This window comes from Cervus elaphus, chromosome 5 (genome assembly GCF_910594005.1).
Source record: "Cervus elaphus chromosome 5, mCerEla1.1, whole genome shotgun sequence".
In the NCBI taxonomy this organism is placed as follows: domain Eukaryota; kingdom Metazoa; phylum Chordata; class Mammalia; order Artiodactyla; family Cervidae; genus Cervus; species Cervus elaphus.
The window spans coordinates 116,999,740-117,027,063 of record NC_057819.1 but is presented as its reverse complement, the minus strand read 5'-3'; the positions used below and the strand labels follow the sequence as shown (position 1 = coordinate 117,027,063).

Genomic DNA, 27,324 nt, shown 5'->3' with positions numbered 1-27,324 from the left:
TGGCAGAGCCAACACACGCTGGTTGACTAACTTCCCCTCCACCACCGCAGCCTGACACTCTGCAGCCACAAGAACAAGAGACGAGGTGCCTGGGGAAGGGTGGGTCTGAGTGTGAGGGGGTGTGTGAGCTCGCTTCAGAGCCCAATACTGCTGATGTGCTGGTGGCATATCCGGGATGACTCAGCTCTCTATTAGACAAGACAGGTGAGGGGCTCACCTCAGAAGGAATTAACCACACAGGTGATTAGGCTAAAAGGAGTAGGGATGCACAGGTGCACAGCAGGCCTCCAGCTCTGCTAAGGATCAATCCCCTGTCCAATGGGCCTTGGGGTTATTTTCCATCAGGAGAAGATCTCCCTTGAGTGTAAGTGCCCTTCTCGGCGGTCAGAGGGCAAACTTGACAACTCACCTCCTGCCCAAGCCCCAGCTGAGAGACGTGGGAGGCAGTTAGGGACACTGTTAAGGACAAGGAGACACGAGGTCCCCAGACCTTGTCTAGCCCAGACCTCTACACGGTGGAGAGAATAAGGGAAACACAGGGAGCCTGGTAATACACCCTGAAGAAACCCCTGGCCTTGAGCCCAGGCCTCTCTCCTCTAGGGAAACTCCCAGTTCCTCAAGGCAATCTGGCATCTTCAGTCAGGCTCTGGCTGAACCTAGTGGTTCCCTCCCTCCTCTGCCTTCCCCTCCCTAAAACCTTCGCAGCAGGTGATGGTTCCTGGATACTTGGAGCAGCTTTCAGGCAACCAAGACTCAAGAAGCCCCCAGGGCAGGGGTCTCCCAGGCTTGAGGCAGCCCCAGGCCTCTCTGGGAAGAACGGGCTTTGATTCTTTCTCACAGCAGCCCTAGTGAAACCAATGCTAGTCACTCCCATGTGATCTCACCAAAATCATTTAATTCCTTTGTGAAAAGTAACGACATCCAAGAACAAATTGTAGACATGACAAGGTAGAAGCCTGAGCCTGTATAGGCTGTTCTCAGGGAGAGCAGGGGGACAGAGACCTGCCCCCTTGAGACTCAGCTGGCCTGAGGGTACACTCCTTGAGTCAGCCTGGCTGGGGCGGGGGGGCACCCCTAGCGGCCCGGCTGCCCACCACGGCGGCAGCCTTCTTGATTCCGGTTCCACATCTCGTTCTCCTGCCGAAGTCGCTGGTTCTCCGTCCGGAGCCGCTGGTTCTCCATCTGGAGCCTCTCTACCTCGGCGGCCAGTTCCTCCACCTGGCAACAGGGGTACCCGCTGGTGCGCCTCGGCAGCTGCTGCAGCCTCCTCACCTCCTCCTCGGCCTGGGACAGCTGCCTCTCCAGATCCAGGTAGTCTCGCACCAGCTCCTCCTTGCTGCGGCCCTGCAGGCTCTCGGGGAGATGGCGCTCATAGGCCTCAGAGAAATCCTCCTGCTGGAACGCCCCACAAGCGCGGCCCTGCCCGTCACTGTCCCCGGCCTCACTCTCCCCGCTGGAGCCTGGGTGGGAGGCCCCCTGGGGCACATCCAGGTTGGGCTCCTTGGGGTCTCGGTCGTTCATCAGGAACTGGGTGGTGTTGTAGGGTGCCACGGGCTGGCCTTTGGCGAACAATTCTTCTCGGACCCGGGAGGCCCGCTAGCTCTGCCTCTCGTCCCGCTGTTGCTTCTCAGCCCAGCTGAGCTCCAAGTAGGGCTGCCAGTGCTGCTTGCGCTTTGTATATGTGCTGCCGAAGTGAGCATGCCGCTTGCGCTTTGAAGGCCGCCAGCGGTGCTTCTTCCGAGCCAGCATGGCCTCTGCGGAACAACCCCCTGGGCTCTGGGCCTGGGGACTCCTACCATTCCAGTCCAGGCCACCGCCAGCCTCAGGAGGGTCTTCCTCCTCTGAGTGGCTCTCCATCCGAGGGGTTAGGGGCTGGGAACCTCCAGGGTCATGAGGCTCAGGGGATGTTCGGGGGCTCCCACAAATGCCAGAGATCTAAAGAGAGAGGACAAAGGAGAAGGGATCACAGATGGCCTCTCCCCAGTGGTGGAATTCTTCTCTGTTCACCCAGCCTGAATCTGACCTGCGCACACCCAGCTCACTTGGTCCCTCTCTAGCCTCACACCTTCTACAGCCATCTGTCCGTTTATGGGCTTACCTGTCTACTGTCTGTCCTCTAACCCTCCCCAAGCAAACTCATGGGGAGAGCCAGAATCTTGCCTGCATTTCTCACTCTGTAATTTCAATACCTGCAACAGTATCTGACATAGAGTAAACATTCAATAAATACTCTGAAACAGGGTGGAAAGCCGCTCATGATGTATTTACTTGATCAGAAGCCCAAACAGCACTTGCTTTTCCCTCTTTAGAAAGCTTCTCTTACATGGATGGACCCAGAGATTATTATACTGAGTGAAGTAAGTTAGAGGAGAAATATCATATGACACCCTTATATGTACACTCTACAAAGAAATGATACAAGTGAACTTACCTAGAAAACAGAAACAGACTCACAGACTTATAAAAAGAACTCTGGTTGCTGGGAGAAGGATGGTAGGGAGGGATAGTTAGGAGTTTGGAATGGACATGTATACACGGCTATATTTAAAATGGATAACCAATAAGGACCTACTGTACAGCACACGGAATTCTGCTCAATGCTATGTGGCAGCTTGTATGTGAGGGGGATTTGGGGGAGAATGGATACATGCATACAAATGCCTTGTGCGTGCTTAGTCGCTCAGCTATGCCCAACTCTCTGCAACCCCATGGACTGTAGCCCACCAGACTCCTCTGTCCATAGGATTTTTCAGGCAAGAATACTGGAGTGGGATGCCATTTCTTTCTCCAGATTGTCCTGAATCCAAGAATCAAACCCATGCCTCCTGTGTCTCCTGCATTGCACGTGGGTTCTTTACCGCTTAAGCCCAGGTGACGCAAGTGGTTAAAAAAAAAAAAAATCTGCCTGCCAATGCAGGAGGCATAAGAGACGTGGGTTCTATCCCTGGGTCAGGAAGATCCCCTGGAGGAGGGCATGGTCACCCAATCCAGTATTCTTGCCTGAAAAATCCCATGGATGGAGGAGCCATAGTGTCACAAACAGTTGAACACGACTGAAGTGACTTAGCACTGCACACACACGTGTATGGCCGAGTCCCTCTGCTAGTCACCTGAAACTATCACAACAGTTAATCAGCTATATTCCAAAACAAAATAAAAAAATTTTTTAAAGAAAATTAAAACTTACCTTTCAGGCAAAGCTAGTTTCCTGGCAAATGACCTGTACTGTCCCACAGAAGCCCCATTCAGAAAGGCCCCAAGCTTAGCGCTTTGCTTAATCTCCGCTGTCATTGTCTTGAACTTCTTAGTAATTTTGAATTAGAAGCCCCATAATCTATGTGGCCAATCCCACTTCCAGCTATCTGCGTAGCTAATTCTTTTTCGTCCCTTAAGGTTTAGTTCCAATGTCAGCTCTTCAGAGGCCCTCCCTGACCACCCTATCTATGTGGCCCCCTCCTCCGCTTCCTAGTGACCCCCTGATATGTGACAGTTAAGTGTCCCACTTAGCATTAGCACATTACCATTTACCATCTTTCTCTCCCCTGGAAGAATGGGTCCTGTCCGGTTCACCACTGTGTCGCTGTGTATGGCTCAAGGTGAGTGTTCAATAAATATATATTAAATGACATGAGCCCAGAAGAAGGGGGTGGGGGAGACCCAAAAGATATCAGAACACGAGACTCTCTTTTCTGTCATTCCAGGGTGAATGGAGTGTATTTATTCCAGGCAGAAGTTGCTATCACTCTTCTACAGGAGGGCCAGGAAAGCACTAGGGAGAGGAAGAGCCAATCTCCAGTCTGTAGCCCAGAGAATTCTAGAACTTATCTAAGAGGTGGAAAGGATTCTGTCTCTGTCAAGAGTGTGTGTGTTCAGAGCATCTGTTTATCTCCCTCGTGGTGAGGGTGGGAGCTGGGGGGAGGGGAATGAATTGCTAGAAGTTTGTGGTTTGGGGAATTCTAATAATAACTACTAGCATTAGAACAGTGTTTTATAATGTTTAACACATTATATGTTCTGTTCAGGGATCTCTGAGCATGGGTCTATACAAACATAGGGTTTGTCCTGGGAGATGGACACGGTCCTATAAGAGTTGGAGGTGTGTTAACATGCATTTGGGAGACCCCGAAGTCCTCTTCTTAATTTGGGATGGGGTATTTTAGAGGCGTGCGTGTGGTGTGTGTATTGTTGGTTGTGTTGTATTATTACTTTACCTGCAGGTAGAATATCTATCAAGAGTGACAGGCCATGTCTCCACCAGTGTCTTGGGCCAACGGAGAAGAGCTTCTGCTCCATCCAGGAAGAGGCAAGGCCACTGGGAAGTCCGAGGTGGGGGGCTCATTTGTGTGTGCACAGTCATCCACCCGTTCCCAGCCCTCAGCAAATGTCCTGCAGGAGCTCACCCCCACCCAAGCCAGCCCTGCCCTCAGCCCCACATGCTGCCCCCCTCCTAAAGGCCTGTCCCTCTACCACCATTACCACTACTGCAGGTAAGCTGTGTGATCTGGATGAGTCATCTGCCCTCTCTGAACCTGACATGCCATGAACTCCAAGTTAAACCCAGAAAATACACTGGAGGTAGCTAGGTATGGAGGGTCAGAGGGCAAGCATTCCCTCCTTACCTATAGGTAGCTGTGGACTAAGGGAAAAGAATGGGCAAGGTGGGGGCAGTGAGACAGCACACAGGCTGGGAGGCTTTGGGCTCCTGCTGTTGATCAGAAGGTGATGTTCTCTGACTCTCCCCTCTCTCCTGGGTGATTTTCTACCCACTAAACCCAACCTAAATTATGAACCAATGGCTCAAACTCTTCTCCCTGCTTCAGACTTGGTTTTCAGCCTAGACAAAAATGCAAGGCAGGGTTCTGTTGTTTAAGGCCCTAAGCTTAAATCCTATGTCTTCTGCTTGCTGGCTGCATGATTCTAGAAAAGGCACTTCAGGGGACTTCCCTTGCAGTCCATGCTTCCACGGCAGGAGGCAGAGGTTTGATCCCTGGATCCCTGGTGGGGGAACTAAGATAGCAAAGGCTGCCTGGCCTAGGCAAGAGGAGGGGAGGTATGGGAGTGGGTAAGCATTGACAGAAAAGCATTTTTTTGAGATAGCATCTAGCATGTTGCTCAGTGCACAGTAGGGACTCACTTAAAAAAATACTGGTTTCCCAAATCCACCACTACATCTGAGACAAGAAGCCACAATCCCAGTTGGCAGGATCCACATTCAGGGCACTAAGGTGGTTGGGAGAATGGGGCTTACCTTGGCCTCCTCCAGGGCGGCTGGTGGTGGTCGGTTTGGAGAAGCCACCTTCTTCTGTTCCCAATCTTTCATCAGAGGCCTTTAACTAGTGACACCTGCTTTAAATAACACAAACTTAAGTCCAGAAGGAGCATTTTCAGGAGGGCTCTGGCTGCCCAGCAAATGTTTACCAAGGCAGCGGCAGCCATTGATGTAGGTAGCATCAGACCTACATACCTTCATTTTCAAATAAAGGGCCAGGAAGGCTACCTCCACACTGGTTTTCACACCTCCAAGCAGGGAGGGGGTCAAATGGGGATCAGGGAACCATCTTTCCAGCCCTGTTCCTCAGGTCCCAGGCCAGGGCTTACATCTTATTCTTCTGAAAGTCATCAAGGCCAAAGCAAGCAGCTAGGCAGCTACAGAGGAGCACCAAAGAGGGGGCAATGACAGCCTGGGGAGGCGAATATACAGTAATGATCTGGAGAGGCAGGGAGTGGAGTCGGTCAGTGGCTCTGACAAGCCTGAGGAGGAGTCCTTTCTCCACTGCCTCCAGAGGCCCCTATCTTGACTGCAGCCTCCCACCTCCATTTCTGGAGCGCTGGGCTCCAGAAATCAACGCCCCAACAGACACCACTGAGGCCCTTTCATCTACATGGTTTGGCCGGCTTCCCTCCTCCTTCTCAATGGAAAACAGAAGAAAGGGGAAAAGATGTCTTCGCGCTATAGACAACTGGGAGGGAAAGTCAACTGGGATAAGGATGGACCCCTTGGAAAAGGGGAAATGATCCGGGAAGGAGATTTTGCAAAGGCAGAACTGACCTATTTGCTGTCAGGGGCCATGCACAGGACTACGTCTGTGTGTCTTTCTGTGCGACCGCCTGTCTGTGCAATTCCCAACACCTCAGCCCTACCCACTGCTGCAGCTCTAGTGAAGCCGCTCAGGCACTGAAGTTCAGGGGAGGGGGGCCCTTCCCGGGGGCCCCCCTCCCCCCACGGCCCCGCCCGGCAGCGCTGTGCCTGCTGGGGATTGTAGTTCTTCTGGCTGGGGAAGGGGGATCAAGAGCCTGTCACGTCAACAAGCACGCAGAAAACTCAAAACCCATCTACCCTTTCGCGAGCGGCATCCCGCGCTCACCGATGCCTCCTTTGATTGGTCCATTCACCTGTCAATATTCCCCCATTCGTCAACGATTAGCTGTGCGGAAGCACAATCAGACCCGCCTACCACACCTCAATTAAAGAGTTCATTGATGGCGTTAATCTTTACTGGGCAGAAAATAGATCCGGCTGGAGGGGGAGGGGCTTGGGCGCGGAGGTATCCTCGGCCCTAGAGGAAGGCGACGAGAAGGATCGGTGGCCGCCGCCGCCATTTTGGGCTGGGAGGAGGCAGCGGAGGGACTCGCTGCGCAGTGAGAGCACCCCATGGGGGGTGGTCCGGGCGCGGGGAGAGGCCGGGCCGAGTGGGCTGCCTGAAGTGGCGGCGCCGGGAGACGGCGGGAGTGGGACCGGGGGCCGCGGGGGTGAAGGTTTGAGTCTCTCCGGCCGGGCCCGGTCCTCAAACCGTCCCGGCAGCCCCGCAACCTCGCCTCTCAGAGAGGGCGGGGTTCTTGGGTAATTACCCCGAATTTCCCGAGACCCCAACTGGGGAGAGACCGGGTGAAACGACTACCCTTTGCTCCTACCACGGGGGCTCTGATCCTGAGGTCGAACTCCGCTAAGTTCTTTCCCCACCCCCATGTGGCCTGGGTATGGCGGCGAGGCCCGGTTTAGCGGGACCCCCACTTCGATGGGCATGGTGGGGGCGACGCCACATTCCAAAGACTGGCGCCCCGGGGGCGGGTGGAGGTTGCAGCTCCGGCCGCGCGTCCCTTTGGCGTGGCAGTCAGCTGGAGGCTCCGAGGGCGGAGAGCCAGGCGCACCCACCATCTCCCCCCATGCACCAAGGCCACCCCGTGGCCAGGGCTGTGGAAAGGGACAGCCTTTTTCCTACTGTAGCAACCACAAATTCTCCCCAGGGACCAGCTAGATCGCGGCACGTGCAAATCTCTGAGCGCTCTTGCCCTCGAGATTCCTTCTGTCCAACCCCGATTCTCAGAACGACCTGACCTCGCACGTCGCCAGCCGCTTTGGGAAACTCCGAAAGTGTGCTGTTCTACTTCTCTTGAAAGTTTACACCAAAAGGGGATGGGGTTTTGCCCTTTGCAGAGTTGGGACACAAAGTAACTTGGGAGTCGCCAGGGTTCTGGGAATAAAAGTGGAGTGGCCCGTTTCGGTTGCTTCAGGAACATCTGTTTGCATTTTGAAATCTGAGCCATAACTTTTACCAAAACCTTTGGAGAAATGGCTGCCCTCCTAAAGGAAAAAAAGAACTAATTCCAATGTAATCTTTATAAGTAGAGATTATTTCCAATTTAAAGAACTTTTCTCCCACAAAGGAAACAAAATGGGGGAATATTTTGCCACTAATGCATTGTTAGTAGGGAGCCTCTGTTTTGAAATTCCAAGTAATTGAAAGTCACGTCTGTGGATCCCGGATGACCCCCAAAATAGAAATTGCAGTTTTGAGCTACTTCATATGTGTGGTGTTTGAGAGAGTAGGGAAAACCTGCTTTGAAAAAAATAAACAACCTTTTATTACAGTTGTAGCCCCTTCTTAAGGATTGAAGATTGATGTGAAATTCTTTTCTTGAATTGCAGGTGAAACAATTTTGTTTCTTACTGCTTGAAATATAAATTCAGAAAGATTCATAGCTCAGGAGTTGCTTAATGTTGTTGCTAAAAAGTCAGTTAAAATTATGCCCAGGTAGACTGAAGTAGAGATAGTGACTGGGCAGTGAACTTTTATCTTTGAGGGTATCTTGTGGTGAAACTCATGGCTGATTACAGATGGTCAAATCGTTCCTAAGTATTTGGCCTTCATAGCCAAGTTTTTTCAGAACTGAAGTCCTGTTCCTCCTATTAGTAATTTTTTTAAGTTGTAAGAGTGACAACTCCAGAGCTTTAACTATGTTCTGTTTGTCCCCGGGATGTTCTTAGAGAAAGTCTTAGAACTGGATTGCCAAAAAGTACAATCACCTTTGATACATTATTAATCTAAAATATGAGCCACTTATCCTAAATAAAGATTCAGTACACTTGATTCATGGTGTAGGTTGACTTGGCCTACCTCATATTCACTTTACACTTTTCAGATCAAGAGAAGATACCAGTTTGGAAAAGCTTACACTTAAGTTGGTAGGAGTTAAAGAGTCATAGCTGAAAGGGGCTTTAAAGCTTATCTTTGTGGTTCAGTTGTCAAGAATGTAATGATGGAGAATCTCAGACTTGTGATTCATCCTCCATTGTGAAGTAATCTAGTTAAACATTTGGAAACTACTAAGGAGAGTACTGTGCCAGGTGCAGAAATTTTACTCATAAAGGGGAAAGCTTTTCATTTAAGGATGACCCATATGCTTTTCCATTCCTTGATAAGAAAAGTTGGGAATAAAATCAGCTTGTTAATGGTCCCTTGGTTACCTACTGAGCAAAACACAGGACTGGAAGTTAGGAACTCCAAATTCTATTTCTGTGTGTGCTACCACAGACTTGGTTCACTTGGCCAGGAGCCAAATCCTGAGATGAGGCCAAACTGGTCATTTTGTTGCTGAGTCTATTGTTTGTCTAATGTTCAACCAGACCTTCAACTTCCTTCTCAGCTCTCCTGTTTCAGATGAGTTGCTTTGTGGTTTATGACAAATTCAACAAACTTTATATGCCTCAGTTTCTTAATTTGAAATTGGTATCAATGCAGCCTCCATCATAAATACCTTGAAATAACTACTCCAGAGGCTGTGTAAACATCTACTTGTTATAACTTAGTTATTTGGGAACCTTAGAACTTCTGCTTCAAAGGTTGTTTTGATCATTTGGGAGGCCTGCTTTCCCAAAGTGTGGCCTTGGTTGCCATGTTCCATCCAAATAGTTGAGCAAGGGTACCAAGGTACCTCTCAGGGTACCAAGCAGTTGTTACCTCAAGTCCTGAATGGCTTACATTTGCCTAATGGCCAGCTCCTGGGACTATTGGCTGTGTGTGAACAGGATTTGTTGACAATAGTGATTCTTTGCAGCAGCCTTATTCAGGATGAAAATTCTTACTCCTGAACTATTTGATTTCCACATTTTTTTTACTTTGTGTTTAGTCCTCATCCTCTCTTTCTCTCCTCTTTTTAAGTTAAAATGTTTGCTTAAATAAATACAATTTTAGTAAGCCCTAGAGAAGAAAGTAGAACTGACCTCTTCGACATTTCCTTCCATCTTCCGGTTTGGTCCTCTGCCTTTGCCTGAAAGTTGTCCTGGGGTTATCCAGGTATGCAGAAGTGCATGCTTAAAGCAGACTTCAGAACTTCAAATTAATCTCTGACGCTCTGGAGGCTAGGGCAGGTTCTACTGAGTAGCTTACAAGAGCAGTAATGCTATCGTTTTCTCAAATTGTGCATGGAACACTCTAGAGCTCTCACATTTTCCTTCAGGAATATCATCTTTGCTTACCGTTGACCCAGAGTTGTTTTTTAACACTTCACAGAGTCAGTGGATGTATCAAATAGAATGTGCCTTCAGATGAGAGTTTACAATGCTCTTCAAGTTTTCGTTCTTTTTGGAAAATTTTAAGCCAACTATAACTGTTCTTGGTGCTGTGCTGAGGGAAAGAGTCACACTAGCTATTTCAGAAGACTTACCAGCTGTTTCTGGTAGCAGCTCAATCATTTGAAAGAATTTCGAGGTGTGTAAAGATTTGTTAGTAAACTACTTGGATTATCCCTGCTGTTACCAGTGTTGTATCATTTGTCATAATTGAATTGCCTCTCAGTAAAGCCCAGGAAAAACTTTATTCAGGAGGATTTGCGAGAGCTATGTTATTTATCTGCCTTTGTTTTTTCAACAAGAAATGATGTTGTAAGCTTTCCGACATTCAAAGAAAACTGGCAGGAATTGGCAAAATATTGAATCTTCACTTTCTGGACCACATATTTTGTCTTACAGAGTGTGACTTGCCTTTTGGTCAGCAGATCCCACTATTCAGGGCCTGAATTTGACATTTTCTTTTAGAAATTACTTTTCATTTCTAGCAACAGCCCTTTACACTTTACATGAGAAGAGATAGTAAAGTGGAATTTTATTACAATCTTGCTTGAGAAATGGGGAAAATAATTTTTGAAAACCCACAAACTCAGGTGTACATAGGTACAAATATAGTACTCTTACTCTCGCCAGCTTTTCCATCACACTGTTATGAATATTTGTTTCTAGCTGTTGGTGTAAGTGGCCAGGGGACACCTATAGTACATTATCAAATATTTGGCTGAACACTGGTTTTCTGAAGTAGACTATTTAGTTGTGGATTTTGCTTATTTCTGTAGATTTCTTTGATTTCTCTTTTGAATTCACCAGGATAAAGTATATTTTTTGCATTTCCCCAAGCAAAGGAGTTTTATTTTACTCTTAACAAAGTGAAAGTTAAAAATAGTGATCAAGTGGGCAATTGCTCTGGTCTTAAGAATATCAGTGGTACCTTACTCTTGTATAGACTGTTTTCATGCTGTCTCTAATCCTTGGAGCAGTTCTGTAATGTAGGCATGGCCCCATTTTGCTGATGAAGAATGAGGCTCTGAGAGTGTTAAGGCTTGCACTGTTAGTATAGATCAAAGGGAGAACTAGGAACCTGGATTTTGACTCTTTAGTCTGGTCTAATTTTATGTTTCCTCTCTTTAGAAAAACCTTGTCTATTTTTCAGAACTAAACCAATCTGAAACTCCCTGGCTTTCCCACTCAAGCAGAAATCAGGGCTCTATCTCCTGAGGGCCACTTTAGGTTATAGGCTATCCCGAGACAAGTTTTCCTTAGCTCAAAGGAGGATTAAGCTGCAGCCAGCTGTCTCCAAAGTTTGGGAAGTGCTTTGCCCTTGCTGGATACCCAGACCTCAGTAAAGAGAACGACTGAAATTGCTCATGTGTAAGCATGATCTTTGAACAGCTTATTTAAATTGTTTAGCAGAAATACCTTTAGTGAATGGCTCGAGTGGACTTGAGGATCATTTGTCATGATCCTGGTAGTATAGGGAGTTCAGAGTCTTCCCTCTGCCCCGGCAGCAGTATGCTAGTCAAGTGTTTCACTTAGAAAGTGTTGATAGAAAATTGAAATTTTGCACAAACCACATCATTCTGAGAACATTAAGTAAGTGTTAGTTGCTCAGTCGTGCCTGACTCTTTGCGACCCCATGGACTGCAGCCCACCAGGCTCCTCTGTCCATGAGATTTTCCAGGCAAGGATACTGGAGTGGGCTGCCATTTCCTTCTCCAGGGGATCTTCCCAACCCAGGGACATTAAATACAATAAAATGCAGGTGCCTTTGAAAGCAAAATTCAGAGTTGCATATCTCAAGGTAAATCAAAGTAAATTATGACAATTACTTTAAATTTGTATAATTTTAGAGACTGGATTGAATTTGCCTCCTAAAACTTAAAACATTTTTTTTTCCTGATGATCAATGCACTACAAATCTTTCTAAGAATAATAGGAAAACAAGATCTTTATACTTAAACCCATCTTATTAAGAAGAGGTTCTGAAATCAAGAGGCCATCACTGCTGCATCCCATGTAGTGCAGTCAGAATGAGGCTCCTGCTTGTGCACTGTAAAGCCAGAGGGCAGTGTTGCTGCTTTTCCAAGCAGCCGTTTCTGGGACTCCTGTATGACGTCATGGCAGAAGGAAAATTAAAAACACGAAAACTATTTCAAAATAGACTTTTAATGTAGTTTTTAGGCCAAAGGAAAAGCTGATCATACATTGTCTCCAGTGGACCATCTGCCAGAATAGGGCCACCTCAGTCCAGCTTTGAAGGCCCTGAATCAGTCTTAACCGCCATAATTTCCCTTGATTCATGGATTTGTGTATGCTTCTCATGCATCATAAGGCACATTTCACTCTTGAAGTTCCCACCACCTCCACTATTTCGTTTAGTTGCAAAAGCAAGCTTCCCCCCAACCTTCAAGGAATTTGAGAATTTCGATTCTCTAGAACCCTCTCTCCTTCAAGGAGTTTGAGAATTTCGATTCTCTAGAACCCTCTATCCAGAAGTACCTACACATAATACAAGTCTACATACAATTCCATGGGGCTCAAGGACCCCAAGGCCCCCTTTGTTTCTAAGGAACCAGGTGAAAGAAGCCTTGTGCTAGTGATTTGAGCAATGCATTTGGTCTAGGGGAACACTGGGGGCAGGTAAAGATGGGCTGGGTAATCATGATAACAGGAGGGAACAGTCTTAAGAGTTTCTATTTTGACTTGGGGGCAGAAAGGAATTCCTAGGGCCTCCTGCACTTTGAAGAGTAGAACTACTCAAGGACTAAGCAGCTATCAGCACAGTTTAGAAGACTGAGAATGAGGCTGTATAGGGATGGTGCAGGGCTCCCACTTGGCCCCCCAAGGACTTAACTTAGCTCAGCCAGAAGCTTTACATTTTATTTGCAGTGAGGGGGCATTTCTAATTTTAGTTTGAGTCTCATGGAAAGGTGGACAGCTCCTATTCCTTTTTTTTTGGTATAGGGAGCACTTAAGTATTGGGCATTTAGGGTTAAGTCCTTGGAATGCCCCAAATGGTCATTTCCTCTATAAATACAATATTCCCTACCTCTGAATATTTTAACTTAAAGAGCTGCCTCACAACTGTTTATTCAACCATTGCTTGCACTAAGCAAGCAAGATAAGTGCCTTTCCGAGGCATCCAAGAACTCCTTCCAGCCTTACTGGGAAGAGGTGGGGGAAATCACTAAAAACCCACTTGTAGGAGTGAAATGAGGCTGTCAGTTGTCCAGCCTGACAAATGGCCAAATTAGGTTTACATTTTTGGTAATAGACTTTTGAATGGCTACTGAGAAGCAGAATTAAATTTTAAGCTGCTGATCAGTTACTTCCTACTCCCCAAACACCCAACGCTGGTTTATTTCTCCAGCATCAAGTAAGAAAAGGAAGGCACTAGAAAATAACACACTTAAGTAGTGAAGATAATTAAATCTTTATATTTTGCTGGAACTGTATATTGTAGCACACTAAAACCCATTCAAGGGAAAACTGGGCAAACTGAAAATTCTCCCATTAAGGCTTATTTTGAAAACGGACAAATTAAATGCTTCCTTTACCCCTCCCCCCAATGCAATCACATAAATCAGTATTCCTTTGACTTAGCTCTAGAAATCACACAAACTATGTTACATTTACAAATATTTATTATAACTAGAATGAATTTAATGGTTCTCAGATTTGGCCACCTTATAGCTCCATTTAAGGAGATTTTTAACAGAAAATGCATTATAACCTGGTCGAGTTACTTACACATTAAAAAAGGAAAAAAAAAAAAAAACTCCTAAAAGGAAAACAAGGAAAGCAACCCTTCAGTTTCACATAATTAAAGAACAGGAGAAAGCACACAAGCTACATCATAGCTAAACTGACCGAACCAACCAAAGCCAGGGGGGATTTCTTTTCGGATTATGTGTCATAAAAAGGCCCGCTGTCTTATATACACGTGTATATAATGGTACATTCCATCACTGTAAAAAGTCCCCTTTGCCCCCTCCCCCGGGAAAGTTTCAGTCTAGTCTCCAAAGTTGGACAGCGGCGCCCGCTCCTGCTGCCGGTGCAGTTCGTTCTCGGTCAGCAGCTGGAGGTTCTCCGCGCGCAGCCGGTCCAGCTCCAGCTCCAGCTCCCGCACGCGCGCGTCGTCGCCGTCCAGCCGCTGGCTGTCCAGCCGCTGGCTTTCCAGCCGCAGCCGATTATTCTCGTCCTCCATACGCGAGAGGCACTTCTCCAGCTCTAGGTACTCTTTGATGAGCTCCTGCTTGCTCATGTTCTGCAGGCTCTCCGCGTGGTACCGCTCATAGGTCTCCGAGAAGTCCCGCTGCAGAAACTCGCTGCCGTCTCCTCCCATCCCGTCGCTGCCCCCATCCTCCTCACCCGCTTCTTCCATAAAGTCCTCATCGCTGGTGTCGTCGGACTTGGCAGCGGCCCGTTTGGGGTAGAGGCCGGTTTTAAGATCCGGTTCCTCCTGGTCATGGTCATCCATGAGGAACTGCGTGGTGTTATAGGGAGCAACTGGCTGACCCTTGGCGAACATCTCGGCTCGAATCCTTGAAGCTCGCAGGCTCTGTTTCTCATCGAACTTTTTCTTCTCCTCCCAGGTCAGCGTATAGTACGGTTTCCAAAGCCGCTTCTTCTTGGAGGGGCGTCTCCTATGTTTTTTCTTGCCCACCTGTCTCTGCTGCGGGGGAGCTCCGCCAGCGGACAAGTCGTCCCCATTCTGGCCCTTCTCACCCGCTTCCGGACAGCTGGATTCTGGGCAGACCTGGGTCTTCAGGGGAGACGGCTGGGGTTCCAGGCTCCCTTCCCCCCCGTGCCCCGGAGAACCACCCGACTGGGGGGACGCTCTCGATTGCCACCTACTGTCTTCCTCCGGCACCCGCTCCTCCGCGCCTGGGGGGCGATCAGGGTTCCGTTCTTCATGGACAGCAACAGCACCTGTACAGTTGCTAGTTTGAGGCTGGTGCTGATACTCTGACAAGAGTGGCTCGGCCATTGCTAATAGAATCTTCTTCTCGAAGTTTGAAGAATGTTGGCTGTAAGTCCTTAAGGAAAGAAAGGTTTGCTTTTCTCTGCAAAAATGTCCAACACAGTCCTCTTCGGTCTGTAATTCCTGCAGTGATGCCTTTAGCCAGTCCTCCTGTCAGCAAACTCCAATTGCAATTTGGGGGCGCTCAAGTCAGTAAAGGGTTAAGCGCCCAGAGCGCGACCAGATAGCGGGTCCAAGGGGGAGCAGCAGCAGGAACAGTACGTAATGTGGAGAGGGGGTGGGCTTCAAGCCTTCCTGCAGACCGCCCCCGCGATCGAGAAGTTGCTGGGCAAGATGATTAGGTTAAATCCAATGGGTTAAACCCAGCCCCGAAGGGGTTAAAACTACCCGATGACGCTGACTCCGAGGGGCCGGATCCACAAAGGGTTAAATCCCCTGCCGCAGAGCCTACAAGGGGTTAAAGTCCCAAAGCCACCTCCTCCCACTTCCACGGGTGTCGCTCCAAGCCGAGCTCCCCGTTCCCTAGGCCCGGCCGGAGCCTCAGCCGAGGACAGACAAACTCATCTCCCCTTTGGCTCGATGCTCTGCTCAGCTCAGTTCTCCTCCGCCTCCTCCTCTTTTTCCTCCCTCCCTCCCTCCCTCCTCCCCCTTCCGACAGCTCCTCTTCCGCCTCCTCCCCCAACTTCCCCTCCCAACCTGCCTCTCCACCTGCCAACTTCCAACTGCTGCCTCCCAGCCCTCTGCGCCCCTTTTATATAGAAGCCGGTCCGCCCCGCCCATGCGCATGCGTGACGGAGTCCCCATCGCGGGGAGCTGGGAGTCGTAGTTCTCATCTTTCAGGCCCGCCGTCCTCGCGCGCCGTGCGACGTAGCCAATCCCAGGATGCGTAGGGGGCGTTTTCCAGGCCGCCGCCTTCTATCGCTTAGCCCTCGCTAGAGAAACGTGAGCGCCCATTGGTCAAAAGGCACACGTCTCGCCGAGGAAGGAAGGCCAATCGCGGAGAAGATGGGGCGGGTTCTGGACCATACCATTCTGCTTTAGGAATACAAGAAGATTCGATGGCCTGTGAGGGCCTGCACAGAATATTTTTATGAAAAGGTGCTTCTTAAAGGTTATTATCCTATTCTGTTCTCAGCGGAAAGGTTCTGAAGGTCACAAACATTTGTTAACTTAAACGAGAATGGTTTACTCCTAAAAAGTAGTCCCTAAAGTGTAAACGAGTATTTAATTCTGTAAAGAGAGACGTTGGCCCATGGCGACTAATTCTCGATTCTTAAGATTACAAGAATGGCTTCAAGGTGTTGATTAGTGACTGGGATTGACGTTTGCGGAAGGATATTGTGAACACATTTTTTGTTTGAAAAAAGCGCACGAAGAGGTAAACAAATGAAGAATAAAAAGTGCCGCCTTAAAGGGACAGTGTGACTGCTTTACGGCAGCAACCTCCGACTAGGCCTCGGAAGATGAGAAAGCAGGTTCGAGTCCCGGGTGACGTCCATCCCCGGACTACCCTGGGACCCTTAGCGGAAAGTGGCGGAGTCTCAGCCCCAGCGTAGTCTTTCACGGCCGCCCCCGCCCAGGGGCCGGTGCAAAATGGTGGGCCGTGGCTGATTTCTCTCGCCGGCGCTGGGAAGTGCTGGGTGTGCGCCCTGGGATCCCCCGAGACCCCGGGATGTAAGGCCTCGCTTCCCTTCTCCCTCCCCGGGCCTCAGCTTCTATCGAAGAAAATGGCCTCCTGGGGCCGTCTTGGTCTCTTCATTTCGACCATGAAATTTTCCTGAGCCTGGATGGGAGTCCAGGGCAGCGGATGAGCCTCTTTGTTGGGGGAGGGGTTCGAAATTGATACTGAGTTGAAATAATCAACCCCGGCTTCTCTAGAGAGAAGCCACAGACTGGAAAGATTAATCCACTGAGGCTCTTCCTTGTCAGTGGACGCTGGGCAACACCGGCAGGGAATCAGAGCCAGAGGCTCCCCCGAGGAGGAAACCTTGCCCAGAAATGGGGGCAGAGGGATTCTGGCCCAGAACTGTGGGACAGATTCATGGGGGGGGGGCGGGGGCGGGGTGGGGGGGGAGAGCGGCGCGCGATATAACTTTGCATGTGAAAATTCTCTAGATTCCAGGCTTCCGCTCAAAGGACAGGGCCTGAGGGTCAGCAGTAGCAGAAACCCTCCACTCAAATCACTTAGGCCTAAAATCTTAAATGCTGCAGTCCATGGGGTCGCAAAGAATCAAGACACTACTGAGTGACCGAACTGAACTGAAAATCTTCCTGTAATCTCAGTTTTTCCCATTTGCCACACACCGTGACTCTTCTGTTTCTTCATCAACGGCCCTGTCTTGTAGTCCAACCGCTTTCCACCGCACAGCGTTCCTTTGCACACAGAACCATGTGCCCCTCCACAGCCCAGTGAGTTAGGCAGGGTAGCGATTCTTGTCTCCATTTTAGAGATAAGAAATCTCTAAAGCTCAGAAATTAAGTGACTTGTCCAAGGTCACATGACAAGTGACACTTTCGGCTAAAGCGAAGGTCTCTGTCACCCCATGCTGTTTTTCTATCACAAACACAAAATCCCTTTTTTGTAAGAACTCGATTTAGTTCCTTTCCCTCTGCAACACTTTCAGCCAACCTCTGGCCCTTCTTTCTCTTTCCTTCTCCCTCTTTTTTTTTTTTTTTGCCTCACCTGGAGGCATGTGGGATCTTAGTTCCCCCACTAAGGAAAGAACACGGCTCCCTACAATGGAAGCACTGAGTCTTAACCAGTGGACTGTCAGGTTAATCTCACATTGGATAAGAAGGCACAATGATGAGTAAAATTTCATTTGTGCTATTCAAGGACTGTGTAGAGAGGCCATCAAACCTACGGTAAGCCAAAATGGCAGGTGATGAAAATCCTGGTAGGAGCTTGTGAGCCAAGTTGCTTAGGAGTTGAGAATTGTGGACAGCTTTCATGGAGGAGGTGACTTCGTGGCTGCCTAACACACGAAGCATTTTCAGGCAGAGTGGCATGAAGCAGGACATTATATGACGAGTAGGTGTCTTGTCCCAAGACAGGACGTGTCTGGGGATTCAGGAGTGGTTTTGTGGGGAAGCGGTCATGGGCATGCCCAGAGGGAGAGGCAAGCAAGAGTGACCCTGAGGCACATCCAGATGTTTGGAGACGAACATCCTAGCCTGTTTTCCCTGAGAACTCAAGTCTTTCTGAAAAGCCTGCCCCTCCCCTGTGCTGCTTCATCAGCTATGCAAGAAGCTTCGCAGGAGCAAGAGCTTCTCCTCAACAGTGGGAGCTCCCTGAGGAAAAGTTTTTGGAGAGAACTGGACTGGGAGTCTGAGACCTCCAAATTGCTACATTTTCAGACTCCAGAGGACTCCTGGGTACCCTCAGTCAGGGGATTTGGAAGGTACAACTGAGCCCAGCCTCAGTCTGTTGAACCTGGTTCAGCTGTATGGGCTCATTTGTTCTATTGGGGGGGGGGGGGGGGCGGGGCGGGGAGTGGTCAGACTTGACAGGTTGTGGAATTACAGAATTCTATGAAACAAGAGGCCACACACGTTGATATTAGCTAGGCATTTTGTCATTAATGTCCTGGTCATTAATCCCCAGGACTGCCTTATGGTGAAAATGTCTTCATCGCTATTTCACAAACAAGGCACCCAGGATCAGCAAAGAATCCTGCCCAAGTCACACTGCTAGTATGCCCAAGTGGTGGCGCTGGCTTGCGCTTGCATCCCCAGCACCAGTTTGGCCCCTCTTCCATAGCCCTCCAGTTCTTCATCCTTAACACAGGGATTAACTCAAGATTTCGTAGCCCCAAAAGCTTGCAGCAGCCAGCGGCTCCCAGAGGTCTCTGCTCAGTTTGGCACTGGACCCACCCCGACGAGGGACGCGGGGACGACGCTCCCGCCGTCCTTGGCCTTCCAGAAAGTTCCCTGGAAAAGCCAGAGCGCAGAGGTCACAGGGAGAGAGCAGCTGAGGAGGGGGAAGCGGGCAATGGGCACTTCCGGGGCCCGGATCTCGGCCCCCGACCCTACGCCGGGCGCGCGGAGCAGGGAGCGGCCGCCCTTCCCTTCGGGCGGGAATGGAGCCTAGGCCCGAGCCCGCCGGACTCTTCTCCCGCCGCCCCTAGCTCGCAGCTTTCCCCCGCGCGATCCCGACTCACGACAGGGCAGGGGGCGGGGCTCTGACCGTGGCCCCACCCCCAGCAGCTGCTGGGGGCCTCGCCCAGGGCACCCCCAGCACCCGCTCCGCCTCCCCTGCAGACCCGGGGCTGTGTTCCCTCCACTAGGCCCGGGAGGGGGGAAATGCTCCCTCTGGAACGCAGACCGCTGGCGTCTCGAGGTCGTTCACGGCAGCAGGGGAGCGTCCACAGAAGGGACCTGAACCTCGCGCGTCCCGGATGCGCTTTTCGCCTCACTCCGTGGCAGCCCAGACGGCAGAAGATGAAGGTTTTATTTTATTTAGTGAAACACTCTTTTGTAAGTGCATCTTTAGTGAGGACGTCCTGAGTATTTCTGCGGATAGGGCGGCCAGCCAAAAGGAGCTGACTGCCCTCCCGCGGGGCCAGCTCTCTCCGCCTTTCCCCAACTCGGTCGAGCCTCCTGGCCTCCCTCCCACAGCCCGCCAGCCAATCACTCTTCCAGGGCCCGGCCGAAGTCCCAACTTGCCCAAGAGCTGAGCCTCCTCGGGGAGAGGCTGGGTTGGGAGAGGAGTCAGGTGACTCAGAGGGTGGGGAGGGCAGAGGCTGAGACCCGGTAGTTCCGCCCCTGGATCACCCGCCCACCCCGAACTGGGGACTTGCTCCACAAGGGCAGTCTCCCCAGGGAGCCTGAGGCGGTCGAGGGGGACAGAAGGGACAGTCCCTGTGGAGCTGCAGAAAGAGTAGAGTCTTATCTGGCCCCCACACGAGGAGAGGGGTGTCAAGGCGAACACTATTTGGGGCGGGAAGCGGGGTGAGAACGGGGGTTAATGCTGCTCTCCTAAACCCTAGGAAGGCTGGGCACAGCAGAACACAGGGTTCATAGCCTCCTGTTGGCTGCAGACTCCCCCATCGAGAGTCACCTCTTCTGGGTCCGAAACTGTCGGAAGAGCCACTGGACGATGAAGGGCCACAGGAGGAAGAAGATCAGCGTGGGGCCGGAAAGCCTGAGGGGCCAAGGCCTGGCACTGGGTAGGGGCATCTGCTGCCAAGAGGAGACAGTCAGGCACCAGCCCAGGCCTCAGCTCAGGCTAGGCCCTCCTTAGGGACCTGCTTCCAAAACTCAAGTGGGAGCTGCTACCTCCCTCTCCCCAGTCTGAAGATTGGGGCTCCCGGTTTGTCCCTGAAACATTGAGCCCCAACTGCCTCCCCTATCTTCCTACCACGGCAATTCAAGGTTCCAAAAAGAGTGGAGGAACTGACTCGGAGGTAATCTCCTCTGGGCCACAAAGCCTGATATGGCCTCAAGACCCCATATCGTAAAGGGTGTGCCACATTTCCAATGAAGACCCAGGGTGTTCAGATTTTAGTTTCTAAATCCCATTATCTATTGAAAGGAAGCAAGGCTCCTTGGAGAAGTGGCAGATTTCAGGTCTGGAGCAGGGAAGGTGGAATTGAATGTGGGATGTCTTATACCAGGAAGTAAGGAAGCTGTTAAGGATTAATGAGATTATATTACAAGAACATAGGACCCAGCTAGAAAGGGAGGGTCTTAACCAAAATCGTGACAGTCTGGGCATCAAAAAGAATGATTGCAGTTGACTGAAATACTGAGTCTTTAAAGTCCATAAATTCATAAAAGAGTAAGTTGGAAATTTATCACCATTGAGGTGGCTGTTAAATCAACTCCTTACTTTAAAAATAGATAATTAAAGAGAAAGAATTAGGCACTTATTCTGCCCTGCCATAAGGCACCATATTTCAGGGAAATCCTAGATGGTCAGGGAAACTCTACAGAAAAATGCCGGCTGATAAATGTTAAAGGAATCATAGAAAAGTCCACATTTTTTAAACCATTAACTAAATTATTGATCCAAAAAAATAAAAAAAATAAAAAAGGAAAAAAAAAATTATTGATCCAAGCAAGGATTATCCATCACTTGTCAAAAGCTGTGTGTCAAATAGGGCTGACGGGGAACTGGGACATTCCCTGGCTCCAAGTGGTGGAATCAGACTGTCACCCCTTCATCCCTGCTGTGATCCTCACTAGGAATATTCATGGTAGGACATCCAGTTCTGTGTCTTTTGATGTGAAGAAAGAATATCACCTCTGATGTAATCTGGTCATGTAATCTAGCCACAGGGCTGTCGTGAGACTCCAGAAGTGGTACAGTCTACAGGACTACTGTCCAGTCTCATCAGCAAGTCAGTAGCAAGGAAGAGGGACTTATCTAGACTAACAGAGTCTTAAGGACAGAGGCTCCTGGCCTGGACAGACAGGGAAGCTGGAAAAGGCGATTTGAATCTGGACTTTGTATTTGACTGTTGGCTCTGATGGTAAAGTGTCTGCCTACAATGCAGGAGACCTGGGTTCGACCCCTGGGTCAGGAAGATCCCCTGGAGAAGGAAATGGCAACCCACTCCAGTATTCTTGCCTGGAAAATCCCATGGATGGAGGAGCCTGGTAGGGTACAGTCCATGGGGTCGAAAAGAGTTGGACACGACTGAGCAACTTCATTTTGTGTTTTTGATGATACAAAGGAATTGTGGTGTGCAATAAAATGTTTTTGCTAGGTAGTAAAGTGTTCTTATTTTCAGAGATGTAAATCCAGGGATCTCAGGGTGGAAATATTCAGCATATAAAATTAGTAAAAGGTAAGCAAAAAATATTAGTAAAACCTCGGCGAGGCAGGGGTGAGTGTTGAAATGTTAGCCACTGTGGATCTGAGGAAATTCCTATGAATTCCTCTGTGCCAAGGGGACAAAGGGTCACCTGAGTGATTCCTCCATATCCAGGACTTCAGCCATCCCCTGCCCCCACAGCTCCAGGCTTCACAAGAACAGACTCATTCAGAGTTAATGGTGGATGCCAGCTTTGGAGGGAGATACAAGTGGGACCACTCCCAGCTCCATCAATTAATAATAATGCTAATAGTAACAATGAGCCCCATTCGGAAGCAGCTACATGCATTATCTCATCTAAGCCTCACAGCAGCTCTGTGGGGTTCTTCCAGGCTGTGTGAGTTACTTCTAGGCCCTGAGGTAAGTTATTCAACCTCTCAGAGCTTTAGTTTCCTCATTTGTAAAAGGGGAATGAAAAGAAAACCTATTTCGTTGTTTTGTGTGTGTGTGTGGATAAAGTGAGGTAATGCAGGTAACATGTTTGGCACACAGCCGGGGCTCCAGAAATGGCTGCTCTTATTTATTTTGCAGAAGCAGAGGTGTCAGGGGCAAACAGATCTAGAAGTCGGGAGGAGGGAGTGAGGGGTGCAAGGGCTCAATGTGACAGGAGGGGAAGACAGTAAGTCTGGGAACAGAAGTCCTGACAGAGGGGCAATAGGGACCTCCTCCCAGCCCCAATGCAAAGAGCAGACAGGTTCTAGCCCCTCCAACTGTTGGAATACCCTCTGTCCTCGGTTTCCCTTCTGGCACGGGGTGGGGGTAAGAGCAGGAAAGGAGGGCTTCTCCCACTCTCCCTTCCAGGTTGGAAGCACTTTAGACCCCCTGACTTCCTGGCCTGACCCATAAGCCACACCATTCTCTGGAGAAGGCAGAATTGTGGGCAGGTAGAGATGGGGGGACAAAGACAGAAGTGGCTGGCTGAGGAGTCCAGCATAGAGACCCTCAAAATTCTGCCCTAGTCTTGCCCTGGACCTTCAGAGGGGGCTCACCTGCTCGGCGGGCACAGGCATGCTCTCCAGGCGCTGCAGCCTCCCCTGGGCGTCCCGCATGCTCTCCTGCAGCGCACGGACTGTCCCCACCAGCCACGAGTCCAACTCCTGGGGCCCCAGAAGGGGGCCTTCCAGTCTCCCTGCAGAGTACAGACAGGGAGGGGATGCAGGAAGCAACTCAGCTGGGGGCAGGCTGGGGCAGGGCCCGGAGGAGTCAGTAGAATGCCATCCTTTGTGCCCAGTATGAGTCTTACAGAGTCCATGCATACAGCTAATGGACTGCCAGGGGTTCGAACCCCAGCACTACCACTTAGCTCTGTGGCTCTGGGCAAGTCAGTAACTTCTCTAAGCCTTGTCTGTCATCTGAAAATCATGTCCTCTCCCTCACAGGGCTGCTCGCTCTGAGGAATGAAGGAGATAATATTTATGAAAGTGCCTGTTACGGGACGCGGCACACTGGAAGTTCTAGGAAGAGATAAGGCAGAACTCAGCTTGTCGTCCTTGAAAGGTCCCAAATGGGGGACCCCGAGAGAAAGGATGACTCCCAAGGCCATGCAGGTGTAGATGAGGGAACTGGTCTAGGAGTTCTACCCCAGCTGCCCTGACTCAGTGCCAGCCAAGGGCACGGAGACTCCTGGTGGCCCTTGGAGGGGAGGCCAGGCAGGGACTTTGTTCCTCCAGGCCAGTGTCTGGCTTTTGGCAACCCTTCCCGGGCAGAGGCTGCGCTCTCTAGTGCCCAGCGCTGGACTTTCACCTCTGCCCATGAAGGCAGCCAGGGGAAGGCCCCAGGCACTGGAACCATGGGGCAAAGGGTCAGATGGAGGCTCACCTCTCTCTGCAGGAGGCTCGGGGCTGTTTCTGGTGTCAGTTTCTCCTCCCACGGCGCCCCTTTGCTCTTCCCCAACCTGCAGAGAAGAGTCACAACGTCCACGGAGGGGAGGGTGGTGGTGGGAGCAGCCAGGGCCCAGTGGGGTGGGGAGAGGGAGGGATGGGAGTGGGTCTCACTAGCTCAGGCTCCAGCTGCTCCACAGAATCACAGAAAACCTCGGAGTCCTGGTCCCGGGGTGGCTGGGACTCTGAGGAGGAGGGAAGTAGGGTGAGTGGCAGGAGGGAAGCCATGGAAGGAGGGGAAGGGTGTGCACCTGGGCAGAGGCACCTGTTCAGGGGACCCTCAAGATGCTACCACAAGAAGCACCGATGGGTCCCTGAGAGGACAGGGATCCCAGAACCTGCCTCTTGCCTTTGGGAGCACAGGGGTCTCAGTGTCTGTGGGCATGAAGTGTGACAGGCACAGCGCGGCATCTAGCCTGCTCCCCTCCACGCTGCCTCCCACCTCTGGCCTGGCCCTCTGCCCTTCCCACCCAGACACTGACCTGGGCTTGGGGGTGCTGGTTCCTTGGGGAGGCAGCGAGGCTCTGGGGCGGCCTCAGCATCTCCATTCAGTACCTGCTCTTCCCAACCTGTGGAGACACAGCACCCACAAGTGGGGCTGGGAAGAGATCAGGCCCCTGCTCCCCTCCCCCATTTAGCCAGGGACTCTGTCTGAGACCCACCGCAACGGGGCACTACCTGGGGTCCTTACTGGAACATCTCTAGAGCCCTCTGCCTCCAGGCTCCCCTCCAGTTGAGCAGCCCCCTAAGACAGTTCCATCAATCTTTGTGGAGCTCCCAGCCTGGGGGCCTGACCTGTGACCCTTCTCAGGAATGTCTCCGGGGGCCTCGGCATGTCAGGGATCACCTGATACAGGGGCTTGAAGTAACCAAACACGTCCTCTGCCACCTCGCCCAGGGGCACTGTGTCGATCACCTGTGTGGGAGGGGGTCTAATGGGGAAAGGCTGGCCCCTCCCACCACTGCCCTCCTACCCCCTTGAGCTGGCCCACCCCCGCCCTGCTGCTGCCATCATATCCCTCCACCTTGTGCCCGGTCAGGGACCAGAGTCAAGCAGGGGCAGGGGAACAACATGAAGGTGGAATTCCATAGATGTATCAGCGTGCAGGAAACATAATGGGGGAAGGGGGTGCAGGTCACCTGGCTGAGAGCTTGGGCACAGGGAGGAGCCTGCAGCCTCTCCCTACCTTCTGTGCCACCAGCTTCATCTCGGTAATGTAGGCGGACATGGCCTCCTCCCTGCTCATCTGGCCCAGGCTGTTCCAGGCTTCCCTGGGGATGGGGGTGGGGGGGGGGCGGAGGGCTGTGAAAGGCTGATTGACAGCTGAGACTTGTTTGCCCAGCTGATGGGAAGCTCACCATTTGTAACGTCCGATAGGGTCCCAGAACCCAGGCTGGGGGATGAGGCAGGGACCCATGGTAGCCTGCTTGTAGTAGCTGTAGAACCGCAGCATCTCTTCGTAGGAGGGGCGGTAAGAGCCTGGGCAGGAGTTGAGAAGTGGAGGGGGACAGTATCACTCCCAGCTCCAGGAGGATAGAGGCGGGAGAACCACCCTTGGCGGGGTGATGAAGGGTCTCACTCAGGAAAGACAGACAGGGGCAGGTGGCAGAGGGGAACCCCAGGACAACACATGCAGGGGCTTGTCTGCAAAAGCTGCCAGGATCAGAGTCCCCTGGGAGGCAGACCCTGGTCCTCTGGTCCCCAAATGTGGGTCCCCGTGACCTCACCGTCCTTAGGCAGGTTCTGAATGACGCTGACGGCGGCCTGGAACTGTTTCTGACAGTCCGGTTCTGGACTTTCATTTTCGGTACCCATCTCCAGCCCTGGGGCCCTACTTATGGGCGACTCTGCAAGAACGAGGCGGTGGGTGAGCAGTTTCCAGGTTCCTCCACCCCCCTCCCTGGCACACGCCTCTGTAAGCCACTGGTCCATTTTCCAGAGGGGCAAACTAAGCTCTTTAGAGGCCTGAGTGAGATGCCCCGGGAGGTCAGAAGCTGCGACTGAAGAGGCTCCTTTTCCTACCCCGGGCAGCGTGGGTGTGACCAGGGTGGCAAAGAGGGCCTCGGTGTGTGGGTCAGGTGGCAAGGGTCGCGGTGTCTCTAGATGCACATCTTCGACTCCTAGACAGGCGAACGGGCAAGCCGAGAGGAGTCAGGGCGGGGCGAGCAGTCTCCCACCCCAGCCTCCCATACCCCGGCTCAGCCTCTCGGCGCCCGGCACTCACCCTCAGGGCCCACTGCCCGGACACCTAGGTTCCCTCTCGTCACTAGTCGGAGGCTTCCTACCGACCTCCGGGCCGGGATGGGGACACGAGGCAAGAGGGAAAACTTACGCCAATCAGAGAGCCCGTTTCAAATCTCTTCTATACCACAACCACTCAGCGCAGCCCTTTCAAGATTATGCAAATAGTTTAGTGGTGCCTCTCCAGATCAGGCGGGGCGAATCCGCGGGTTGGCTCCCCAATCCCGGACGGCCAGAGGCGGGAGAAAGCGCCCCCTGGTGGACGTCGTGAAATGACGCTGTCTCTTGCGCCCCCTGGTGGAAACCGCGTAGTCAGCTGAACCCAGGCCCCGCAGATTCGAGTCACTCTATTCAGCCCTTCACTTACCAGACCGTGGGGATAAAACGGCAATCAGGTCTTGAGATCAAGGGTTCTGCAGATGGGACATTGGAGCAGAGTTTTGGAAGGCTTAAGAGTAAGCCAGGAGAAGAACGAGGAAGGTCATTCCTGGAGGAAGGAATTGCAAGATCGAAAGTACAGAGGTATCCAGAGAGGATATTCTTGGAGACGCAAGCCAGTATGGACGCAGCCTCCAGGTCAGGGCTACCTGAAAATGGAGTAAAGCAGTAGGTGGCAAATCTAAGTCCTGATAAACTTAAGTTTTATCTTTGGGATGCCTAGTTCCCGGCCGCCGCCGAGTGGCGGTGTGCACCCAGCTCTCCGCCCCCGACCCAGGGCACTTGCAGAAGAGGCAGATCATATCACAACCCTTGTGCACAAATACGCTGGTGGTTTCTTATGAAGTAAGCGCACGCATGACACGGTCACCAGAACCCGTAGTCGACGCCCACCCACACGTTAATGTCAAGGACATCCACGCGACGTGCGGTGGCTGTCCCAGGACGATCAAACGCCCGGTGGGGTCTATCAACCGACCCAAGCGTCCACTCCCCGGTTCTGCCGGGGACTTATCCCGGCAGAACCAGTCAGCTTCGAGTCTTCTACCCCTTTGGGGGCGGCAACTGGCCGGGCGCAGAGAGGGTTAATCCTGTGACGTCATAGCCAGAGCCTTCCTCCTTCCCTGCCTTCAGTCAGTCCCCCCACCCCACCCCTTAACCCTCCGGTTCGGGCTTCCCTGCCTCCCCGCTCAGCTCCTAGACCCAGGACTAGCCGGCCGCGGACCCGATTCCCTGTCTGGCTCCCTTCTGAGACCTCGGGCAGGACCGGGAGGGGGAGGTGAAAGGGGTCCTGAGTCCGCACTGAGCCCAGGTCCGGGGAAGGAAGAGGGTGTCTTCGCGAGACGGCAGTCCTCGCCCCCCTCCGAAGCCTCCCCCAGCACCATGGGGGCTCCGCACAGGGCCAGGATCCCAGGACCGCTCGGAGAACAGGGAGGACTCAGGAGCAGAGGGCGAGCGCGGAGACTCGGGGGCGCGGGCCAGGTCGCCTCCCCACTTGTGCACCAGTGCCCCGCTCCCTGCCGAGGGTCACCGCCCCCCCTTGCCGCCGCCTCGCGCCGCCCCCGCGCTGTCCTCGGCCCCGCCCTCTCGCTCTAGGTCCCTCCTTCCTTGACCCT

General features: G+C 51.6%; 3 protein-coding genes across 8 annotated transcripts; all 3 read right to left on the bottom strand.

Moving 5' to 3' along the window:
• Window positions 1-875: 875 nt before the first annotated feature.
• On the bottom strand, window positions 876-8,072 carry HEXIM2 (HEXIM P-TEFb complex subunit 2). The gene is given in 3 exon segments (XM_043904879.1): window positions 876-1,935; window positions 5,249-5,346; window positions 6,366-8,072. Coding segments are annotated over 2 exon segments (933 nt in total). The 5' UTR covers window positions 5,321-5,346; window positions 6,366-8,072; the 3' UTR covers window positions 876-1,074.
• Window positions 8,073-12,243: 4,171 nt separating this feature from the next.
• On the bottom strand, window positions 12,244-15,527 carry HEXIM1 (HEXIM P-TEFb complex subunit 1). The gene has a single exon (XM_043904877.1). The coding sequence runs from the start codon at window positions 14,835-14,837 to the stop codon at window positions 13,860-13,862; it is 978 nt and encodes a 325-aa protein (XP_043760812.1). The 5' UTR covers window positions 14,838-15,527; the 3' UTR covers window positions 12,244-13,859.
• Window positions 15,528-18,396: 2,869 nt separating this feature from the next.
• Window positions 18,397-27,189, bottom strand: ACBD4 (acyl-CoA binding domain containing 4). Of its 6 annotated transcripts, none has more exons than XM_043904873.1 (11): window positions 25,755-27,189; window positions 25,553-25,650; window positions 25,258-25,377; window positions 24,889-25,009; window positions 24,717-24,801; window positions 24,325-24,445; window positions 24,012-24,098; window positions 23,644-23,714; window positions 23,468-23,543; window positions 22,639-22,778; window positions 18,397-18,761 (listed from the first exon to the last, which is right to left on the bottom strand). In XM_043904873.1, the coding sequence occupies exons 3-11, from the start codon at window positions 25,343-25,345 to the stop codon at window positions 18,684-18,686; spliced, it is 867 nt and encodes a 288-aa protein (XP_043760808.1). In that variant the 5' UTR covers window positions 25,346-25,377; window positions 25,553-25,650; window positions 25,755-27,189; the 3' UTR covers window positions 18,397-18,683. The 6 variants fall into 6 exon arrangements, with proteins under 6 accessions (XP_043760808.1, XP_043760803.1, XP_043760807.1 ...); XM_043904868.1 differs by lacking the exon at window positions 18,397-18,761 and adding an exon at window positions 19,264-20,012; XM_043904872.1 differs by lacking the exon at window positions 18,397-18,761 and adding an exon at window positions 19,264-20,009.
• Window positions 27,190-27,324: the final 135 nt, after the last annotated feature.

Excerpts from the sequence above, each read along its gene's own strand:
- HEXIM1 (XM_043904877.1), bottom strand. The coding sequence starts at position 14,837 with ATGGCCGAGCCACTCTTGTCAGAGTATCAGCACCAGCCTCAAACTAGC.
- ACBD4 (XM_043904868.1), bottom strand. The coding sequence starts at position 25,345 with ATGGGTACCGAAAATGAAAGTCCAGAACCGGACTGTCAGAAACAGTTC. Across the intron at positions 24,802-24,888 it reads CCTATCGGACGTTACAAATG|GGAAGCCTGGAACAGCCTGG; the intron begins GTGAGCTTCCCA and ends CCCCATCCCCAG. Across the intron at positions 24,099-24,324 it reads ATTCCTGAGAAGGGTCACAG|GTTGGGAAGAGCAGGTACTG; the intron begins GTCAGGCCCCCA and ends GTGTCTCCACAG.